General features: G+C 41.2%; 1 protein-coding gene across 1 annotated transcript; it reads right to left on the bottom strand.

The window, feature by feature from the left end:
• Nucleotides 1–1,048: 1,048 nt before the first annotated feature.
• Nucleotides 1,049–17,471, bottom strand: LOC124131826 (syntaxin-5-like). Its single transcript, XM_046495311.2, has 11 exons — nt 17,339–17,471; nt 14,184–14,457; nt 13,036–13,106; nt 11,631–11,686; nt 10,916–11,028; nt 10,545–10,619; nt 9,280–9,336; nt 8,751–8,838; nt 7,987–8,096; nt 4,337–4,458; nt 1,049–3,831 (listed from the first exon to the last, which is right to left on the bottom strand). Exons 2-11 carry the CDS (start codon nt 14,391–14,393, stop codon nt 3,672–3,674), a joined length of 1,062 nt encoding a protein of 353 aa, XP_046351267.1. The 5' UTR covers nt 14,394–14,457; nt 17,339–17,471; the 3' UTR covers nt 1,049–3,671.
• Nucleotides 17,472–19,562: the final 2,091 nt, after the last annotated feature.

Consider the following 19,562-nt stretch of genomic DNA (forward strand, 5'->3'; position numbering starts at 1 on the left):
AATAATCCTTTTTTTCACACGAACACATTTGTTTAGATCATACTACTCGATTGAGTCAAATCTTGATTGAGTCAAATCTGTCAAAAAAATATCCAAAAAATATTTATGATGCCTGATGTTTTTGCAGTATTCCAGCAACATCACTAGAAATGGCCTTCACACATTGTACTCATGTGGGGAATCAAACCTCGGTCTTCTATGTGACAAACGAATGCTTTGACCACTGGGCTACCCTACTGACCCCTAAAGCGTCATGATGCACGGGAAAAATCATCACAGCAACATGCACTCTCCATGCACCACATCATTTTTGTCTCAGAGTTTCATCATACAGATATTTCTTTACAAGTGAATTCTGATGCAAAGCTATAGCAAAAATGTTCCTGTTGAGTGAGTATGGTTTTACATCGCTTTTAGCAATATTCCAGCAATATAAGGGCAGGGGACACCAGGAATGGGCTTGTATCCATATGTGGAATTAAACCGGGTCTTCGGCGTGATGGGCAAACGCTTTACCCACTGGGCTGGGCAAACGCTTTACCCACTGGGCTACCCAAACGCCCCTGTGCATGGTGACTAATTTACCTCCTGGTACGTGTGTTTTCCTGTGTTAATGTTATCACTGGCAAATTCAGCTCCAGGATTCACATAGTCTGTGTGAAAGTAACCTGTCCCTGCAGGTGCCATAATTACAGTTTACCCTAGACACATGTTCAATGCTGGGACTACAAACACAACCAAAGGCAAAACAATCAAAGGAACTCATCTTTCCTTTCTTTCTTTGTTGTTTTTGCCGCACTCAGCAATATTCCAGCTATGACGGCGGTCTATAAATAAATGAGTCTGGACCAGACAATCCAGTGATTGACATCATGAGCATTGATCCACACAAATGGGATACAATGACATGCATCAACCAAGTCAGCAAGCCTGACCTCCTGCCTCTCACAACAAGCATAGTTGTCTTTTACAGCAAGGGTTGCTGAAGACCTATTCTCACATGCATCTTTATGGGTCTGATTCATCTTACAATGACAGGACACTTTGATGCAGGACGCTGGAAATGTCTTTATTTTCATGTCATGAGTTACATGTTTCCACCTGTCTCAACACATGCAATCTGTACAGACACCACACAAATATATTTACAGCCATGTTATAAATGGTAAAACATTACAATCACATTTGCCTTGCAATATAACATACAATACATCTTACATCCAGTGTTCTACTCCCTTCTCACAAATACAGCTTAATATACACTTTACAACCAATAATCTAGGACTATTGCATTTATCGGAGTCAGTACCTCTGTGTGGTATTTGTAAGTTGGATATTAAGTAATGGCAAGGCAGCATGGATGACAACCTCATTATTACAATTGTAGAAACATTCACTTTACGATTGTCCTTAAATCTACATTCAGGGATGAGAATTGATGTTAAAATAAACAAAAAACAAGTGAGAGTTAGCCGAGGGTCAGTGGGACTATACAATTTACGTGTATTTGTAATTGCATGTATCAAAGAAGTGACCCTTGACATAACGAAATCCGCGGACAATTCTCATCCCTGTACAGTGAAAAGTCTATGCAATTCCCATAATGTCTGGCCGTTACTTAATATACTTCTTGTTCTGTATTTTAAATCAAACACCATATTACACTATAAACATATTACATGATCTTACACCATCCTATTGTACATCTGCCCGAGGCAAGGGAGTTAGCTAACTGTAAAAGTCCAGTTGCCACCCTTGCCAAACAAGGCTGGCATTTGTGAGCTCAATTGTAGAGCCACTAGTGGCTATTACCATTATGTCCCTTATATGTCCCTTATATGTCCCTCATATTGACCAATCAGATTCCACCTCTCATATCACATGCATTTGCTTCAAACAAAATGCCAGTGCCTAGACAAGACGATCAGATTGATATTTGTGGACACCGAGTTGGTGGTACACATGCTATACAAATCCTGCAATCGAACCAAAATCTTGCAATTTATGAACCGGATGTCGATTTTGTTACGCGATTTTGACTGGACTATCCATAGACTCGTTAGTCCAGCTAAAATATAACTCCATAATTCCAGCCTAGGTGGGCAAGGGTGGAAACGTGACTGTTACAGTCAGTTAACTCCCTTGCCTCGGGAAGATGCCGGTTGTACAGTGATGTTAGATCATCCTTCAGGATGCATGGAGTCTGATTAACAATTATGTTCCAAGGAAGAAAATAGGTTTCTGGTCTGAGAAAGTAGTACATGCAAGTTCCCCAATTCAAAAATATAAATACAGGTATGTACATATCATGAAGTCCCCAGCAAATATGTACAGCTTTTGATACACTAAGATCCCCATGGTACAAGGAGGTGATTGTGTTGAGACACAGTGTGGAGATGCAAGGACCAGGGTGTCTTCATAATGCCAGTCCATGCAGAAAGCTTTGGAGAAGAGTAAGTCGGAAGTACTGCAAATGTCACCACAGGTCACCATGCCACCATTGGAGTTAATCATACATTGTCTGTTTGTATCCTTCTCACACCCACTCCGGCTCATTTGTGACTTAGCATAACACCACTGCCACAGGCTGATTTGCATATCACGTGTCCGGACGTTTCTCTTGTTTGTAACCAAACACGCTTATTCTAATCTCAGAACAGACTGGCCTAATGTCTTTTGGTGTGTTTTACATATTGTTTTTCAGAATTATATATATGCTATTACATATACAACAGTGAGGTGCATGACGATTTATCTTTATACATAACAGTTGCCACATCACTAGCTCTCTGTAGGGCTTCGATGACAGCACCAGGAGCCGTACAACCAATGTAAACACACGACAACTATGGAAATATCTTTTCACGTTTTAGAAAATTTTCTCAATGAAAGTTAACAATTCCATGACATATGTTTATCTAAATGTGTAGACTCATAAAAAATGAAACACATGAAAAACAAATGCAAATATCTTGAAAGGACTGTGTAAGATGTGACCAATCGTCACATCACGCTGGCCTGTGGCAGAGGTACTATGCTGGCCGCAGGAGTGCGCTTATCACATATATCAATCGATTGAATATAACCATATATAAGAACAACTTCCAGTACTTGGAAAGTACCTTTGACTTTCAATATAATTATAATAGTATGAGAATGCCAGAGCAAAGTAATTATTTGTTTTACAGAAATCAGCTGAAGGCAGGAAGGAAAAAAGAAAAATATATTTATTTTAAAATCAAAATCAATGACCAAACATATTACTGCATAGTAGCAGTTACTATACAGGCATGTCTGTAAAACAAATTACCAAATTGGTCTGGCCTCAAATTATCTTTTTTTGGTTAGAGATTATAACCAAACTGTTATCACAGTGCCAACAATTCTTTCTCAAATGAGATATTTGTTTTAATTGCAAAAACATCAAGTAGAAAAAGATTAATCGTTCCATGTATTTGTCAGAATGTGATCTGGAAACGACAGTTGAACCTGGTGATTCGAATGTCCCATTGTTTACCATGTTATGACCAGCACCTAGGCGAGACAATGATAGAATGAAGAGTTATCTCCCTTCACAACACATATTTTTGAGCTGTCAAGTCTTGAACATGATAGTTTTTTGCTTTGGAGTCAATATATCACTGGGATATGAAATCATGGAGTTGTTTCACCTAAGCCATAAAGACTACAAATATAATGAAGAATACAATTAAAACTGCAAAAATCTTAATCATGAGCCATCGGTTTGAGGTGACGGACTGGAAGTATTTTAATATTTCACTGTGAGCTGCCTCAATGTTCATCTGGGTATCCTCGATATTGGAGTCAATCCTGCAACAAATCATGGACACTAAGTAGTGAAGAAATAAACAAATGACTTATGTGGCATGTTTTGTAGTGCTCAAAAAACATGCAGAGCTTGAAAACAGTCGGAAAATGAAACATTTTGTGCAGTTACCATGGTTACTGCCCCCTGAAACTTCATGAAACAATATTACTGGTACATCAACATACCTCATATAGTCAGGAGCTAAAAGTGTGACATAAGCTTGTGTTTCTTTTTTTAACACCGCACTCAGCAATATTCCAGCTAGATGACTGCGGCCTATAAATAATCAAGTCTGGACCAGACAATCCAGTGATTGATAATTTGACACAGTATCACCCAAGTCACAAAGCCTGACCACCCAATTCATTATGTTGCCTCTATGAACAGCATAGGTTCCGATTCCAACTCAGAATCCCCACGGAGAAGTGAGACATAACAATGCAATGTTTCAACTCAAAGCTGACCTTTGACCCATTGCCATGGTATGAATATCCTGCACTGACTCACCTTGTAACCATTTCCTCTTGTTCCTTGACCATGTGAGCTAGTTGTGTGAATATAGATCCAAGTTCCACTATTGTGGACTCAATGTTCTGCATGGTTTCAGCCCGACTTTGGATGTAGGAATCCTGAAACAGATCAACAAGAATAATGACTTAGAGAGCACAGATGTAGAACATGCAATGCACAATCCTAAGATATACAGTAACACACGAACAAGTCCCTCAATATTCACAGGCACCAAGTGTGACGTTATAATATGAACCATACGAGCCATGGCAACTCACATGGATAAAACAAGCCATGGTGACCCACATATGTTATGGTGACTCACAAGGACTATACATATCATGGTGACTCACATGGACCACACAAGACATGGTGACTCACAAGGACCACACAAGTCCTGGAACTAACAAGGACCACACAAGACATGGTGACTCACAAGGACCACACAAGACATGGTGACTCACATGGACCACACAAGACATGGTGACTCACATGGACCACACAAGACATGGTGACTCACAAGGACCACACAAGACATGGTGACTCACAAGGACCACACAAGACACGTAGACTCACGAGGACCACACAAGACATGGTGACTCACATGGTGACTCACATGGACCACACAAGACATGATGACTCACATGGACCACACAAGACATGGTGACTCACAAGGACCACACAAGTCTTGGTGACTCAGTCCAAGTCATGGTGACTCACAAGGGCCACACAAGTCAGGGTGACTCACAAGGACCACACAAATCATGGTGACTCATAAGGACCACACAAGTCATGGCGACTCACATAGACCACACAAGACAAGGTGACTCACAAGGACCAAACAAGACATGGTGACTCACAAGGACCACACAAGACATGGTGACTCACAAGGACCACACAAGTCCTGGAACTCAGTGGGACCACACAAGACACGGTGACTCACATGGACCACACAAGACATGGTGACTCACATGGAACACACAAGACATGGTGACTCACAAGGACCACAAAAGACATGGTGACTCACAAGGACAACACAGGACATGGTGACTCACAAGGACCACACAAGACATGGTGACTCACAAGGACCACACAAGTCTTGGTGACTCAGTCCAAGTCATGGTGACTCACAAGGACCACACAAGTCATGGTGGCTCACAAGGACCACACAAGACAAGGTGACTCACAAGGACCACACAAGACATGGTGACTCATAAGGACAACACAAGACATGGTGACTCACAAGGACCACACAAGTCATGGCAACTCACATAGACAACACAAGACAAGGTGACTCACAAGGACAACACAAGACATGGTGACTCACAAGGACCACACAAATCATGGTGACTCACAAGGACCACACAAGTCCTGGAACTCAGAGGGACCGCACAAGACACGGTGACTCACAAGGACCACACAAGAGATGGTGACTCACATGGACCACACAAGACATGGTGACTCACAAGGACCACAAAAGACATGGTGACTCACAAGGACAACACAGGACATGGTGACTCACAAGGACCACACAAGTCTTGGTGACTCACAAGGACCACACAAGACATGGTGACTCACATGGACCACACAAGACATGGTGACTCACAAGGACCACACAAGACATGGTGACTCACAAGGACCACACAAGACATGGTGGCTCACAAGGACCACACAAGACATGGTGACTCACAAGGACCACACAAATCATGGTGACTCATAAGGGCCACACAAGTCATGGCTATTCACATAGACCACACAAGACAAGGTGACTCACAAGGGCCACACAAATCATGGTGACTCATAAGGACCACACAAGACATGGTGACTCACAAGGACCACACAAGACATGGTGACTCACAAGGACCACACAAGACATGGTGACTCACAAGGACCACACAAGTCATGGCGACTCACATAGACCACACAAGACAAGGTGACTCACAAGGACCACACAAGACATGGTGACTCACAAGGACCACACAAATAATGGTGACTCACAAGGACCACACAAGTCCTGGAACTCAGAGGGACCACACAAGACACGGTGACTCACAAGGACAGCACAAGACATGGTGACTCACATGGACCACACAAGACATGGTGACTCACAAAGACCACAAAAGACATGGTGACTCACAAAGACCACAAAAGACATGGTGACTCACAAGGACAACACAGGACATGGTGACTCACAAGGACCACACAAGTCTTGGTGACTCACAAGGACCACACAAGACATGGTGACTCACATGGACCACACAAGACATGGTGACTCACAAGGACAACACAAGACATGGTGACTCACAAGGACCACACAAGACATGGTGACTCACAAGGACCACACAAGACATGGTGACTCACAAGGACCACACAAATCATGGTGACTCATAAGGACCACACAAGTCATGGCGACTCACATAGACCACACAAGACAAGGTGACTCACAAGGGCCACACAAATCATGGTGACTCATAAGGACCACACAAGACATGGTGACTCACAAGGACCACACAAGACATGGTGACTCACAAGGATCACACAAGTCCTGGAACTCAGAGGGACCACACAAGACACGGTGACTCACAAGGACCACACAAGACATGGTGGCTCACAAGGACCACACAAGACATGGTGACTCACAAGGACAACACAGGATATGGTGACTCACAAGGACCACACAAGTCTTGGTGACTCACAAGGACCACACAAGACATGGTGACTCACAAGGACCACACAAGACATGGTGACTCACAAGGACCACACAAGACATGGTGACTCACATAAACACAAGACATGGTGACTCACAAGGACCACACAAGACATGGTGACTCACAAGGACCACAAAAGACATGGTGACTCACAAGGACCACACAAGTCTTGGTGACTCAGTCCAAGTCATGGTGACTCACAAGGACCACACAAGTCATGGTGACTCACAAGGACCACACAAGACATGGTGACTCACAAGGACCACACAAGACATGGTGACTCACAAGGACCACACAAGACATGGTGACTCACAAGGACCACACAAGTCTTTGTGACTCACAAGGACCACACAAGTCATGATGACTCACATAGACAACACAAGACATGGTGACTCACAAGGACCACAAAAGACATGGTGACTCACAAGGACAACACAGGACATGGTGACTCACAAGGACCACACAAGACATGGTGACTCACAAGGACCACACAAGTCTTGGTGACTCAGTCCAAGTCATGGTGACTCACAAGGACCACACAAGTCATGGTGACTCACAAGGACCACACAAGACATGGTGACTCACAAGGACCACACAAGACATGGTGACTCACAAGGACCACACAAGACATGGTGACTCACAAGGACCACACAAGTCTTTGTGACTCACAAGGACCACACAAGTCATGATGACTCACATAGACAACACAAGACATGGTGATTCACAAGGACCACATAAGTCATGATGACTCACATAGACAACACAAGACATGGTGACTCACAAGGTCCACATAAGTCATGATGACTCACATAGACAACACAAGACATGGTGACTCACAAGGACCACACAAGTCATGGTGACTCACAAAGAACACACAATTCCTGATAACTCCATGATAACATGGACTACACTTCATGGTACGAGCCAATCAAGACTCACCTGTTCGTCGATGAGCTGTAGCTGATTCTGATACTGTTGGTTGGACATGCCGTCCATGTTGATGGCCACATCCCCACTGTTGGCCTCATCTTGCAACAACACCGATCCATCTGACACACAAGAAACATGATCAATAACCTTGACGAATAAATACCATTTGTACCTAGTGGCTTAAAAGGTGAGGTGAAATGGGGTTTAACTTCGCGTCCAAGATTAATGCACTTATATAGTGACGTGCATGCAAGTGCTTGTACTAGTCCGTACTGATGCCTATTTTATAGAGCTAGCCAACGGAATACCATGCTGCAGTTGAACATGAATACCTCACTCAGACAGAGTATACTGACTCCGAGCTGACCAGTCCTTGTTTTAGCAGAGTACCAGGCAGGGTAACAACAAGTACCATCTTTAACGCCTTTTGGTATGACACAGGCAGTGATTAAACCCCAGACCTTCCGCTCTCCTGCCAGACGCTCTACCACTAGACCGCGAAGCCGTCTCTCGCTTAAACTATGATAGGAATTAAACTTGGGCCTAATGCATCATCGTCCATACAGTGCAAACAATGTAACCATGGCAACTACTGGGTGTTTAAAACAAGTCAACATCTTCACATCTCTCCTGGTTATATGTGATGATACTGAGCAAACATACTTTTATTAATTGTTACTGTTTGGACCATACTGAATTGTTAAAAGCTTGACCCTTAGAACAACTGCCAAGATGACTGTTCCCTGTGTCAAGTGGTGCAGTAAGCTACTTACTGTGTCCATTGAGAGCTGAGGGAGGGAGGGACGAAGACACACCAGACTCTGAAAACTGTTCTCGTCTTGATTTCTGATGTTTCAGATTCTGAAAATAAATGGCAGCCAGAATATTTAAATGTAAGCATTTAACACTTCCAGTCACATATATGCTCAATCCATAAAAGATGATAATAGAATTTAAGCAACAGTAAACAACACAACAAACTATTACTATTCTATGGATCACACTTTTCAAACTAAACGAATGGCACATGTTACATGAAAATAGAAATGTGTGAACTCAGTAAATGATTTAATTAAAGTTATTTTCTGAATTATCCAATCAGTGTTACATCATACATATCATATTTACTGAGTGGAAAGTACATGAAGCGCACTTAAAATAGGCTGTTCCAAAGATGAGCTGTGATTTGAAGCTCTCATAAATGTATTGTCTAATCTGTACAATGGCCAAATTGCCTTACACACTGAAACAAACTGTCTGTCAATCAGTGCTACACTGTAATGTAAAGTAACATATCCCTACCTCTGTTCGTACTTCCAGTACTTGCTTGAAGTCATTGGACATACTTGCAAGTTTGGACTGAAATTAGACATTCAGGTGTAAGGAAAGCCTGGCAGGACACATGAGCATGAAGAGAACATGTTGTAACAGGGTGTAACAAGCAGCATCAATAATCACGATAATGGACTTACTGACTTGAAACAGTAACAGTTACAACAGATTAGTAGTTGCTGGTGAAATGGGGTTTAACGTCGTGTCCAAGATTATTGCACTTATATAGCGACGTGCATGCACGTGTATGTGTGTGTGTGGCTGCTTGTACTAGTTCGGACTGATGCCGATTTATAGTGCTAGTTCACTGAGATACCATGCCGCAGTTTAACATGAATACCCCACTCAGACACAATATACTGACTCCGAGCTGACCAGTCCTTGTTTTAGCTCCTTAATGTCGAGCGCCAGACAGGGTAACAACAAGTACCATCTTTTAACGTCTCTTGGTATGACGCGGCCAGGGATCAAACCCCGGACCTTCCGCTCTCCGGGCGGACGCTCTACCACTAGACCACGGAGGCGGTCTGAGCATGAAGAGAACATGTAGTAACAGAGTGTAACAAGCAGCATCAATAATCACGTTAATGGACTTACTGACTTAAAACAGTAACAGTTACAACAGATTAGTAACACACAGTAACTTACAATGTGTAAAATTAATGGATCTGATATCTTCGTGGATCATATTGACAAATGATATTCTTGAAACTACATAGATGATGTTTTACAGATAGACACATATTCATATTCAATGACTAGATATATGTGTTTGGGCATGATTGGGTGTTAAGCAAAATGAAAGTAACTTATTCTCCTTATCCTGTGCACCTCCACAGATTTATCTAGGATTCCACACTAAGTACCTTGGCAAGCAAAGTGAGCAACAATTGATATTTTGTTCAATACTGAGATATTTACAAGTTCTTATTTTCTTAAATCCTGAGGTCTTCTAATTTTAATGCAATAATGTAAAACGAAACATTAAAGTCTCTTCTTCATTGGCTCTGTTATCAGTAAAATACGAGTTACCCCAACAAAGCCATAACATTAGGTACAGTACACAGTATAAACATGTAATTGCAACTTCTTAATTTGGTAATTTTTACTGACATTTGCTGCAGACTTGGGGCTGAATATCGGCCTCTGAGCAGGTCAAAATAAATGCCTGACCTTCCTGAGATAAACTAATATATACTAACATCTCTGACCACACAATCACTACGCAAACTGACCTGCAGTGCCACCACCACAGAGTTGGAATGAGATTGTAGATGTTTGCCATTTTGACTTTTCTGAGACCTCACCAGCTGAAACAGAAAAACACAATGACAGAATTATACCTCTGCTGAAACCAAACTTTCACCATGTTCACCAGTGAAAAATACAACAATGAAAACATATGTTCAAGTGAATGTGACAGCTCTACTTTATCAAAACAACAACCCATCAATGTTGAATTTCAAGTTCATTAGGAAAGAAATGAGTATCAATTATCAAGAGGAGCAGGCTGTTCCCCTGACAGGCCGATAGTGTTGTGCTAGTGTCATTGTTCTGTTGTCACGGGGACCAGCTGTTCCCCATTACTGTGGTTCCCCTCACATACCTCCTGCAGCTGAGCTATCTGCTTGTTGAGGCTGTTGATGTCCTGCTTGATGATGTACGTCAACTCCTGTATCTCCACAGGCTTGTCGTCAAATAAAGACTTTCGTTTGGCCACTGTGAAGGAAAACATTATGTCATCAACAGGCCTGTTACCAGGGTTACCTGACATAATATAGAGACTATATAGGATAAAAAACAGATGGGAATAGCTGACTACAAACCATCAACCATCGCTCACAATCTTGTTCAGACATATTCCTCGCAGTACTGGCAACTTCTCAGAAAATGTAGCCACAGATGCCGACATTATAAGATGTTAAGTTGGTTGGTTGGTTTGTTGTTTAACGCCGCACTCAGCAATATTCAAGCTATATGACGGCGGTCTGTAAATAATCCAGTCTGGACCAGACAATCCAGTGATTGACATCATGAGCATCGATCCACGCAATTGGGATCGATGACAAGCATCAACCAAGTCAGCGAGCCTGACCGCCCGATCCCGTTAGTCGCCTTTTACGACAAGCATAGTCACCTTTTACTGCAAGCATTGGTTGCTGAAGACCTATTCTACCCCGGAATCTTCACGGGTCAGATGTTAAGTAATAAAAAAAAGAACATAGCTACCAGTCTCAGACTAGTTTACTCTATTCCACAATTCCTTCTGGGATATAATCCTTATCATCATGAAAAACAACAACATGGAAACATTTACTTACATATTGTCAATTTTTCCAATTTTGCAAATGTGTTTGCCAAATCCCGACCAATTCTCCTGCAGTGACACAAACAAAGTATCATAGACAACTAGTAAATAAACATGTAGATGTTGTCATGTTTGTGTAACTTATCATTGCCCAACAACGACCACCCCCACACCCCCATCCCCGAAAAATCACCTACTTGGTGCAACATAAAATAGCAGGAAAAAGTAAATTCAGGAAAAATATCAACATGGTGCAGTACAAAATGAGATCAAATTGACAACAATATGAATCATGATCATATTTCATTTGCTATATTTAACACTGGATCATAGTAATGTTGCGTGCCATCACTTGTGATGACATTGTTTTGTTTGTTTGTTTGTTGTTTAACATGTTTAGCGCTGCACTTTGCAAAATTCCAGCTATATGACAGAGTCCAGTAAATGAAGTCTGGACCAAACAATTCAGTGATTGATACTGTGAGCAACGATCCATGTCGTCGGGTACGAGGACACATTATCAACCAAGTCACCGAACTTGACCACCTGTTCCTTTTGGTAGCCTCTCATGAGTGTATTGACCAGCAGAGGTTGCTGGGGACTTATTCCAATATTATTGAAATTACTGTATTCAACGTAATAAGGGCCCCGCTCTAATCAGCGCCTGCGGCGATATTTACTAATATATTGGCTAGTGAACAATCCCAATTAGCACCCTTTCCGATTAAACAATATACACAAGACTTATTTATTCGTGTATAATATGTACTCATGTGTTATATGCACCCTTAATTATGAGCAATTTAATTCTGGAAAATATATCTATCATGTATAATATGCACAGATTATTTTTTTGCATTATTTCAGGCTGTCAGCATAAACCATGAAATTTACAATCTTTCAACTCTGTCTTTTTTATTCTCACCAATATTATATTCTGATAAGAGCCCCATATTTCTAATTTTGAGAGCACGGTATCAACAATTCACAAGTTCCTTGTTCCAAAAAGCAATGTCTGGTATACATGATATAAACATCTTAACAAAGTAAAGAAAGACAAGGCTTAGAGTCCTCTAGCGGCTTTTCAGAGGTATCAATACAAACTTCAATATATTTTAAAATTACTTTTCAAGACAGTAAAAAAGCAAGTAATTTACTTTATACCATGCATGTACCATCATGTTAATACATAGTTAGGATCTAAATTTTATCACAATCATATCAAATCATTGAATTGCTACTGTACAATGCTGTATTGGTGTGAACATAACTGGGGCAATGAAATGACAAAGAGGGAACATTTGTACCTGAAGACTGAAACACAAAACCATTAAATTATCCTGAATTTCCGAAATATAAAACTGAGAGTGACTTCATCAGCTACACGAAAACAACAAACATAATGAAAGACAACCTACTTTGCTATTTGTGTGAACTGACTCCTCTGTCGCAAGTCCCGATTTCTGTGAGACGGATTGATTCCATTTGACTGAAAAAGAAAAAAATATCAGACAGTGCTTCTTATGGCATTGATTTTGCAGTGAGTGAGTGAGTGACATTTGCTGCAGACTTGGGGCAAAATATCGACCTCTGAGCAGGTCTAGATAAATCCCTGGACGCCATACATATTTGGCACACAATCTGCCACATCACACATTGAAACCAACTGATCATGCTAACCATAACCTTATAAACCAACATGACAAAGAATTACTGGGTACCTGGAATCTTCATCAGCAGAAACAATCATCCACGTTTAAAATTAAGGATGTCCTGGGGTCCTTGAGTTCTTCTCCTGTGGTATTGGAATCCAGAACACCTTAACCTTTAACTAGTAACATTAGGGTTAGACCCTTGACTTTCATGCTTGTATCAAACAGTGATCATAACGAAGTAAATTATATTCTCGTGGCCTTAACGTTATCCCATGATGGAGTTATCTCCCTTCGTATACCAAACAATATCACTATGTTGTGGATGTACATAAATTCTAAAAGAGTGAGTGAGTTTGATTTTACGCCGCTTTTAGCAATATTCCAGCGATAACATGGCGGGGGACACAAGAAATGGGCTTCACACACTGTACCCATGTCGGGAATCGAAAATGGATCATCGGCGTGACAAGCGAACGCTTTAACCACTAGGCTACCCGACTGCCCCATATAGACATTGATTTAATGGTGTGACGTAGGAGGCAGTTAGTTTTGAGTTACGGTTGAGTGAGGTGTGGTGTGTTCCAGAGGGCTGAACAGATTGTGTCTGTGTGCTATTGCAATGTGTCCGTTTATTTCACTGCAGACTTATATGTACTATAAATGTACAGATTGTTTCATCCTGTGTTCCCGGTGTAATTCCAACAACTATAACACCATTATACATATTAGGGCTAGGACGATACACCAACTGTGTGATCCAATACGTATCATGATACCTTGCTCAAGATCCAATACATATCGCGATACTTGCATGTGCACTTATCAGTAAATTCACTGAATACAATCACAAAAGTGTGTAGCTGTACCAAGAGCAAGGATGATGATACACAACTGCAAAACTGAATACCAACCTGTCTTGACTGCTGTGACTTGACAGCTGACAAAAACTCAGTGGTTCGATCTCGGCATGTCATGTCTGGATCGTGCTGGAATTTTGATGGTGGGCTGGGGGACTGTTGTTTCTCCTGTCCAATGTGGGTGCGAGATGAGTAGCCACTCCGGTCACTCCCTGATTGGTGATTGTCAGATCCGGAGTTGGTGCGGCGGCGCCTTGCTATCATTGAAAATGACTTGACATAACCAAGTCATACAGTAGTGGAGAAAGAAGATGGGTTCCACAGGGACCTGCCAACATAGCAAATAATGACGATGTACATTAGAGGTGAGGTGAAATTGGGTTTAACGTCGCGTCCAAGATTATTGCACTTATATAGCGACGTGCATGTACAAGTATGTGTTTGTGTGGCTGCTTGTACTAGTCCGGACTGATGCCGATTTATAGTGCTAGCTCACTGAGATACCATGCCGCAGTTTAACATGAATACCCCACTCAGACACAGTATACTGACTCCGAGCCGACCAGTCCTTGTTTTAGCCCCTTAATGCCGAGCGCCAGACAGGGTAACAACAAGTACCATCTTTTAACATCTTTTGGTATGACGCGGCCGGGGATCGAACCCCGGACCTTCCGCTCTCCAGGCGGACGCTCTACCACAGGACCACGGAGGCGGTCATGTACATTAGGGGTGACAGGTGGGGCTATTTTCACTACTGCGATTGTATTGCTATAGTACCCCACACTTTCAATAGTATTGTAATAGTGTTAAAACTACTTTAAGTAGAGTTTTTTTATATTAACGGTATACCACAATATGAGATACCAATCAAAAGTACAATACGTTTGGAAAATACCAGTATATTGCGTTTTTCAAAATCATGCTTATCGTTTTGTTGGAAGATTTGACACTAGTGTCAACTCAAAGGGAAATTAAGAAATAAGAAACCTTTTCCTGTGGTTGAAACAGGGAAATTATTTGTGACAGTTTCCTGTATATCATGTATACATATGTGTCTATCACGCATGCTTTGTGACCATAACAGAGAGTGAGTGAGTTGGATTTAACGCCGCTTTTAACAGTATTCCAGTTATATCGCAGCATGTCAGCTTAATGTAGGAGGAAAGCCAGAAGTGATGCAGGTCTCAGACGTTTACCACTTCAGTGAAACCCACGAGCACAGGTACGGTGCTGACAAACCTAGAAACACAATCGGGGAGAACCGGGATTCGAACCCACAAGCATAGGTTTCTGGCGTGCCCAAGGGACGCAACTCTGCACAGCGAATCGCGGCGCCTTAGACGACTGGGTCACCTGTGCCCCCTGTGACCATAACAACATCCAACAAAATATGAAGTTGTCAAAAACATGCAGGTGAGGTTGTTGTTCCGGTTCATAACAACTTACAGATGAAAGAACACATGCAATATATTGTGGGACATATCACAGTACATGAACCATTATTGCATTAAGTTGCAGTACAAAATTCATGCCAATACTCATCACTAACTTTAAGGCTTCATTATTATATTATTCAATGTAATAAAGTACATGTCAACGTCAGCCATTGTCCTCCCTGTCACAACTCAAAACAAGGGAAGTAACTCTATCTGAAGTTGACGTAATCCTTGTTGATCAACACACAGCAGGTTTGAAATTCGAGTTTTCGGACTCAAAATTTATATTTTATCTACAACTAATTGCGACTATTGAAACTATCTTTTGTTTTGCATACTATCAACAATACCATTGGCGTTCTTAAATTCCTATGGTTACAGTACATTATCATATAACAGACAGTGTTATCAATGCGATAAACCAGTCCTCTATATATACATGTATATGCAAATGAGGTCATCCAGCAGGAACAAATTTTAGGCTCCATACAGTGATGCAATGTATGTTTGATCAATAAATAGTTGTCCGATAAGTTTAGATGGGGGTTTCCAAGGCTGTGGGTGTTTCTGCAAACATGGCTGTAAATCATTTGGCACTATATGATAAAATGGGGGGGGGGGGGGGAGAGTTCACATCAAACATATCCTTATGCAATTTTATAAGACATTTCATTGTGTAAAACTACATCTTAATCATGTGTTCGTCAAGGATTATTTCGAAAATGACAATAGGTGAGGTTTCACGTCGCTTTCAAGATTATTGCACTTACAGTTATATAGTGATGTGCATGACCTTCTACCACTAGACCACAGTGGTCTAATGACATTATCATGATTATAATTATATACGCTCACGTGCTTCTGTCTTGTAAATAGCATGTATTGTGGATACAAGGGTTGTGGCGTCACACAGACATTGCAATTACTCAGATGATGGCTTGCTTTCAAGATAAAGTTTGCCTTCATAAGTGAGTGAATGTTTTACAGTTGTTCTTGTGATTAGCGAGAAAACTATGAGTGTTTCTTAAGCATCCATAAACACAAAACACAAGGATCTGTTTTGAAGCTATCTCCCTACTTTCAATTGGATACCGGTTTCCATCAGAATAACTCGGGCAGCAGAGGTCATGACAGAGTGTCGTCTGCTGCAGAGCTATATATGAGATAAAACCCTTATGTTCTGAGCTCACTGTTTCGGACCATATGTTAATATTATTATATGAGGATCGTGCTGTACGATCACAAAATCATTATATGCAGCCATTAGAACATCTAATTGTTCACGGATGTAATAATACTCCTGAACCATGACAAATTATATTTATTTATTTTTTTACAACTTAAACAATTATTTCTGTTAAAAAAGTGTATTTGCGTTGTACAGTAGGTTTTCATAATACTGTTGGATAGGTGCCTACGAGAGTTTATTATGAAGAACAGGATCCAGCAAAGTACATTCCCTAATCTTAAGTCTAAGGTATTTAGAGAGTTTAATTCGTGATGTATGGACACTAAGTCGTAAACAAGCCAACAGAAACAATAAAATAGTATACTACATTTCTGATATCCATACCTAAACAACATTTAAAACCGTTGTTGAACCTACGAGCGTGACCAGAATATTCGTTCAAGAGCGAAACCAAGTTTTCTCTTCGCCGAAGAGTTCGGCTTCAAACGTCAAATAGGCATGTCAGAATGGATAGCATACGATCTGTTATCTTTTCTAATTATTGAACGTAGAGTGGGGTTAAATGTGTTACATATTATCCCTACCTTAAAATGTGATCGTGTGTTGTGTAATATCCCTCCTTATTCTGTGATCTGATATTTATCGAGAAAGTTTGTACATCGAAATAACACTATAATCGCCGAGTCCACGAAGCAAACCCTACGTCACTTCCGCAAATCCAATGCGCACTGTAAATTATATTTGCCTTACAACTAATAATACAACATTGATGCAAAAACACCGGTCATCTAACAGAATCAATTATTGTGACGAGTTAATCAACTCGCACACACATAAAAGTGATAAAACTATTCACCAACCCGTGCACAGCTTGGCCTAAGTGCATTTTCCCGCTATTAAGACACATATGTAATTAATTTGAATACGTTTACACCAAAGATTAGGAAAGAATGACACTACTAATAAAGAAATATTTATGATTGATAAAGTGAGATGGGTTTATTAATGCTTAGAACAGTTAGGTCACAGTGGTTTTACGCCGCTTTTAGCAATATTCCAGCAATATCACGGCGGGGGTTACCAGAAATGGACTTCACACATTGTACCCATGTCGGGAATCAAACCCGAGTCTTCCGCGTGACGGGCTACCGACCGTCAAAGCGGCGTTTGTTGCGTCCTCGATTATTCAGTGTAATAATAAATCTTTATCAAAATTTGAATGGAGGTTTAACAGGCTGTATACTTCAGTACGGAGTATAATCCTGACAAACCAAGAATCAATGATGGCGAACCTTAGAACAGCCGATATTGACACCAGAATGCTTCGGTTCAGGCTAAAATGGCACCTCAGCAAAACGTCACCGACTTCTCTTGCAGCGCTTTTGACAAAAACGGTTACTAATTGTCGGGCGAAAGCGGCACCTCTATTTTTAATAACGATAAGAACGAAATAGAATTTATAATGTATAATAAATACATAAACATTATGATACCGTTCGCCATGCGAACAAGGATAGAGTGATTTTGGCGTCCGCCAGGCTGATAAGGGTCCGGAGTTTCAGCGTTTCTGTTGTGCTTTTTCCACTATACTAGCGCAAGATTTGAAGGTAGATATAATATACTACAGCTTGTTCCTTCACCTATAACATAACATACGTTCAATTACTCTACTGTACAATAAACTACTCTACGTGTGGTTAGACACGTGAAGATCCGGGGTAGAATAGGTCTTCAGCAACCCATGCTTGTCGCGAGAGGCGACTAACGGGATCGGGTGGTCAGGCTCGCCGACTTGGTTGATGCAAGTCATCGTATCCCAATTGTGTGGATCGATGCTCATGATACCAATCACTGGATTGTCTGGCCCAGACTCGATTATTTACAGACCGCCGTCATATAGCTGGAATACTGCTGACAGCGGCGGTAAACAACAAGCAAACAAACTACGTGTAATTAATAGCACCGAGTACCGAGTACAATTACACCAATCAGTTGAAACAACAATATTAATTGACAGCACAGTACCTCAACTCGGACTCTAAACTGATACCAAAGTTCATGTAACCAATCACCTCTTCTATAACGGGATCTACGCATCTTAAACAGCAGAAAGGGAAGTCTTCTGAAGTCCGGCTGATTTCTCTATAACAGGCTACAGAAAGTCTGGTACCACAAACACGGTTTAAGTCCACTGGTCACAGTTGTCACATGATACACATAACCCCTATAAGATATAACATATGATAACCCTTTTGCTGATCTTATGCTTCCTGTGCTCCCAGAAATATTTATAAATATGAATATGAATTGATAAGAAGTATACTGTTATGGCGCAGATTATATTGGAAGTATTTTTCGGATGGTTGTTAGTGGCAGAAAAGACGGCGCTTTCAGATGGCATCATGTCTGCACTGGACCAGTAGATAAGTCGCAAGTCGTGGAAGGACATATATTTAGTTTTAAGTAATGGCAATCATGCTTCAAGATTTGTGTGACATTTTAGGCGATACTTTCTCTTGTTGGCTGGGGATTTATGTGTATGGGAGAAATGCATATATCCACGGTCATGTTGCAAAACACCCACGTGAGAGGCGATTTATGGATCATACGGTCAATGCTCGGTGAAATCCGTGAAGATCCGGGGTAGAATAGGTCTTCAGCAACCCATGCTTGTCGTGATCCCAATTGCGTGGATCGATGCTCATGATATCAATCACTGGATTGTCTGGTCCGTACTCGATTATTTACAGACCGCCGTCATATACAGCTTGAATATTGCTGGGTGCTGCGTTAAACAAGCAAACAAAC

This window comes from Haliotis rufescens, unplaced genomic scaffold (assembly GCF_023055435.1).
Source record: "Haliotis rufescens isolate VD_foot unplaced genomic scaffold, xgHalRufe1.0.p SCAF_3, whole genome shotgun sequence".
NCBI classification, from domain to species: domain Eukaryota; kingdom Metazoa; phylum Mollusca; class Gastropoda; order Lepetellida; family Haliotidae; genus Haliotis; species Haliotis rufescens.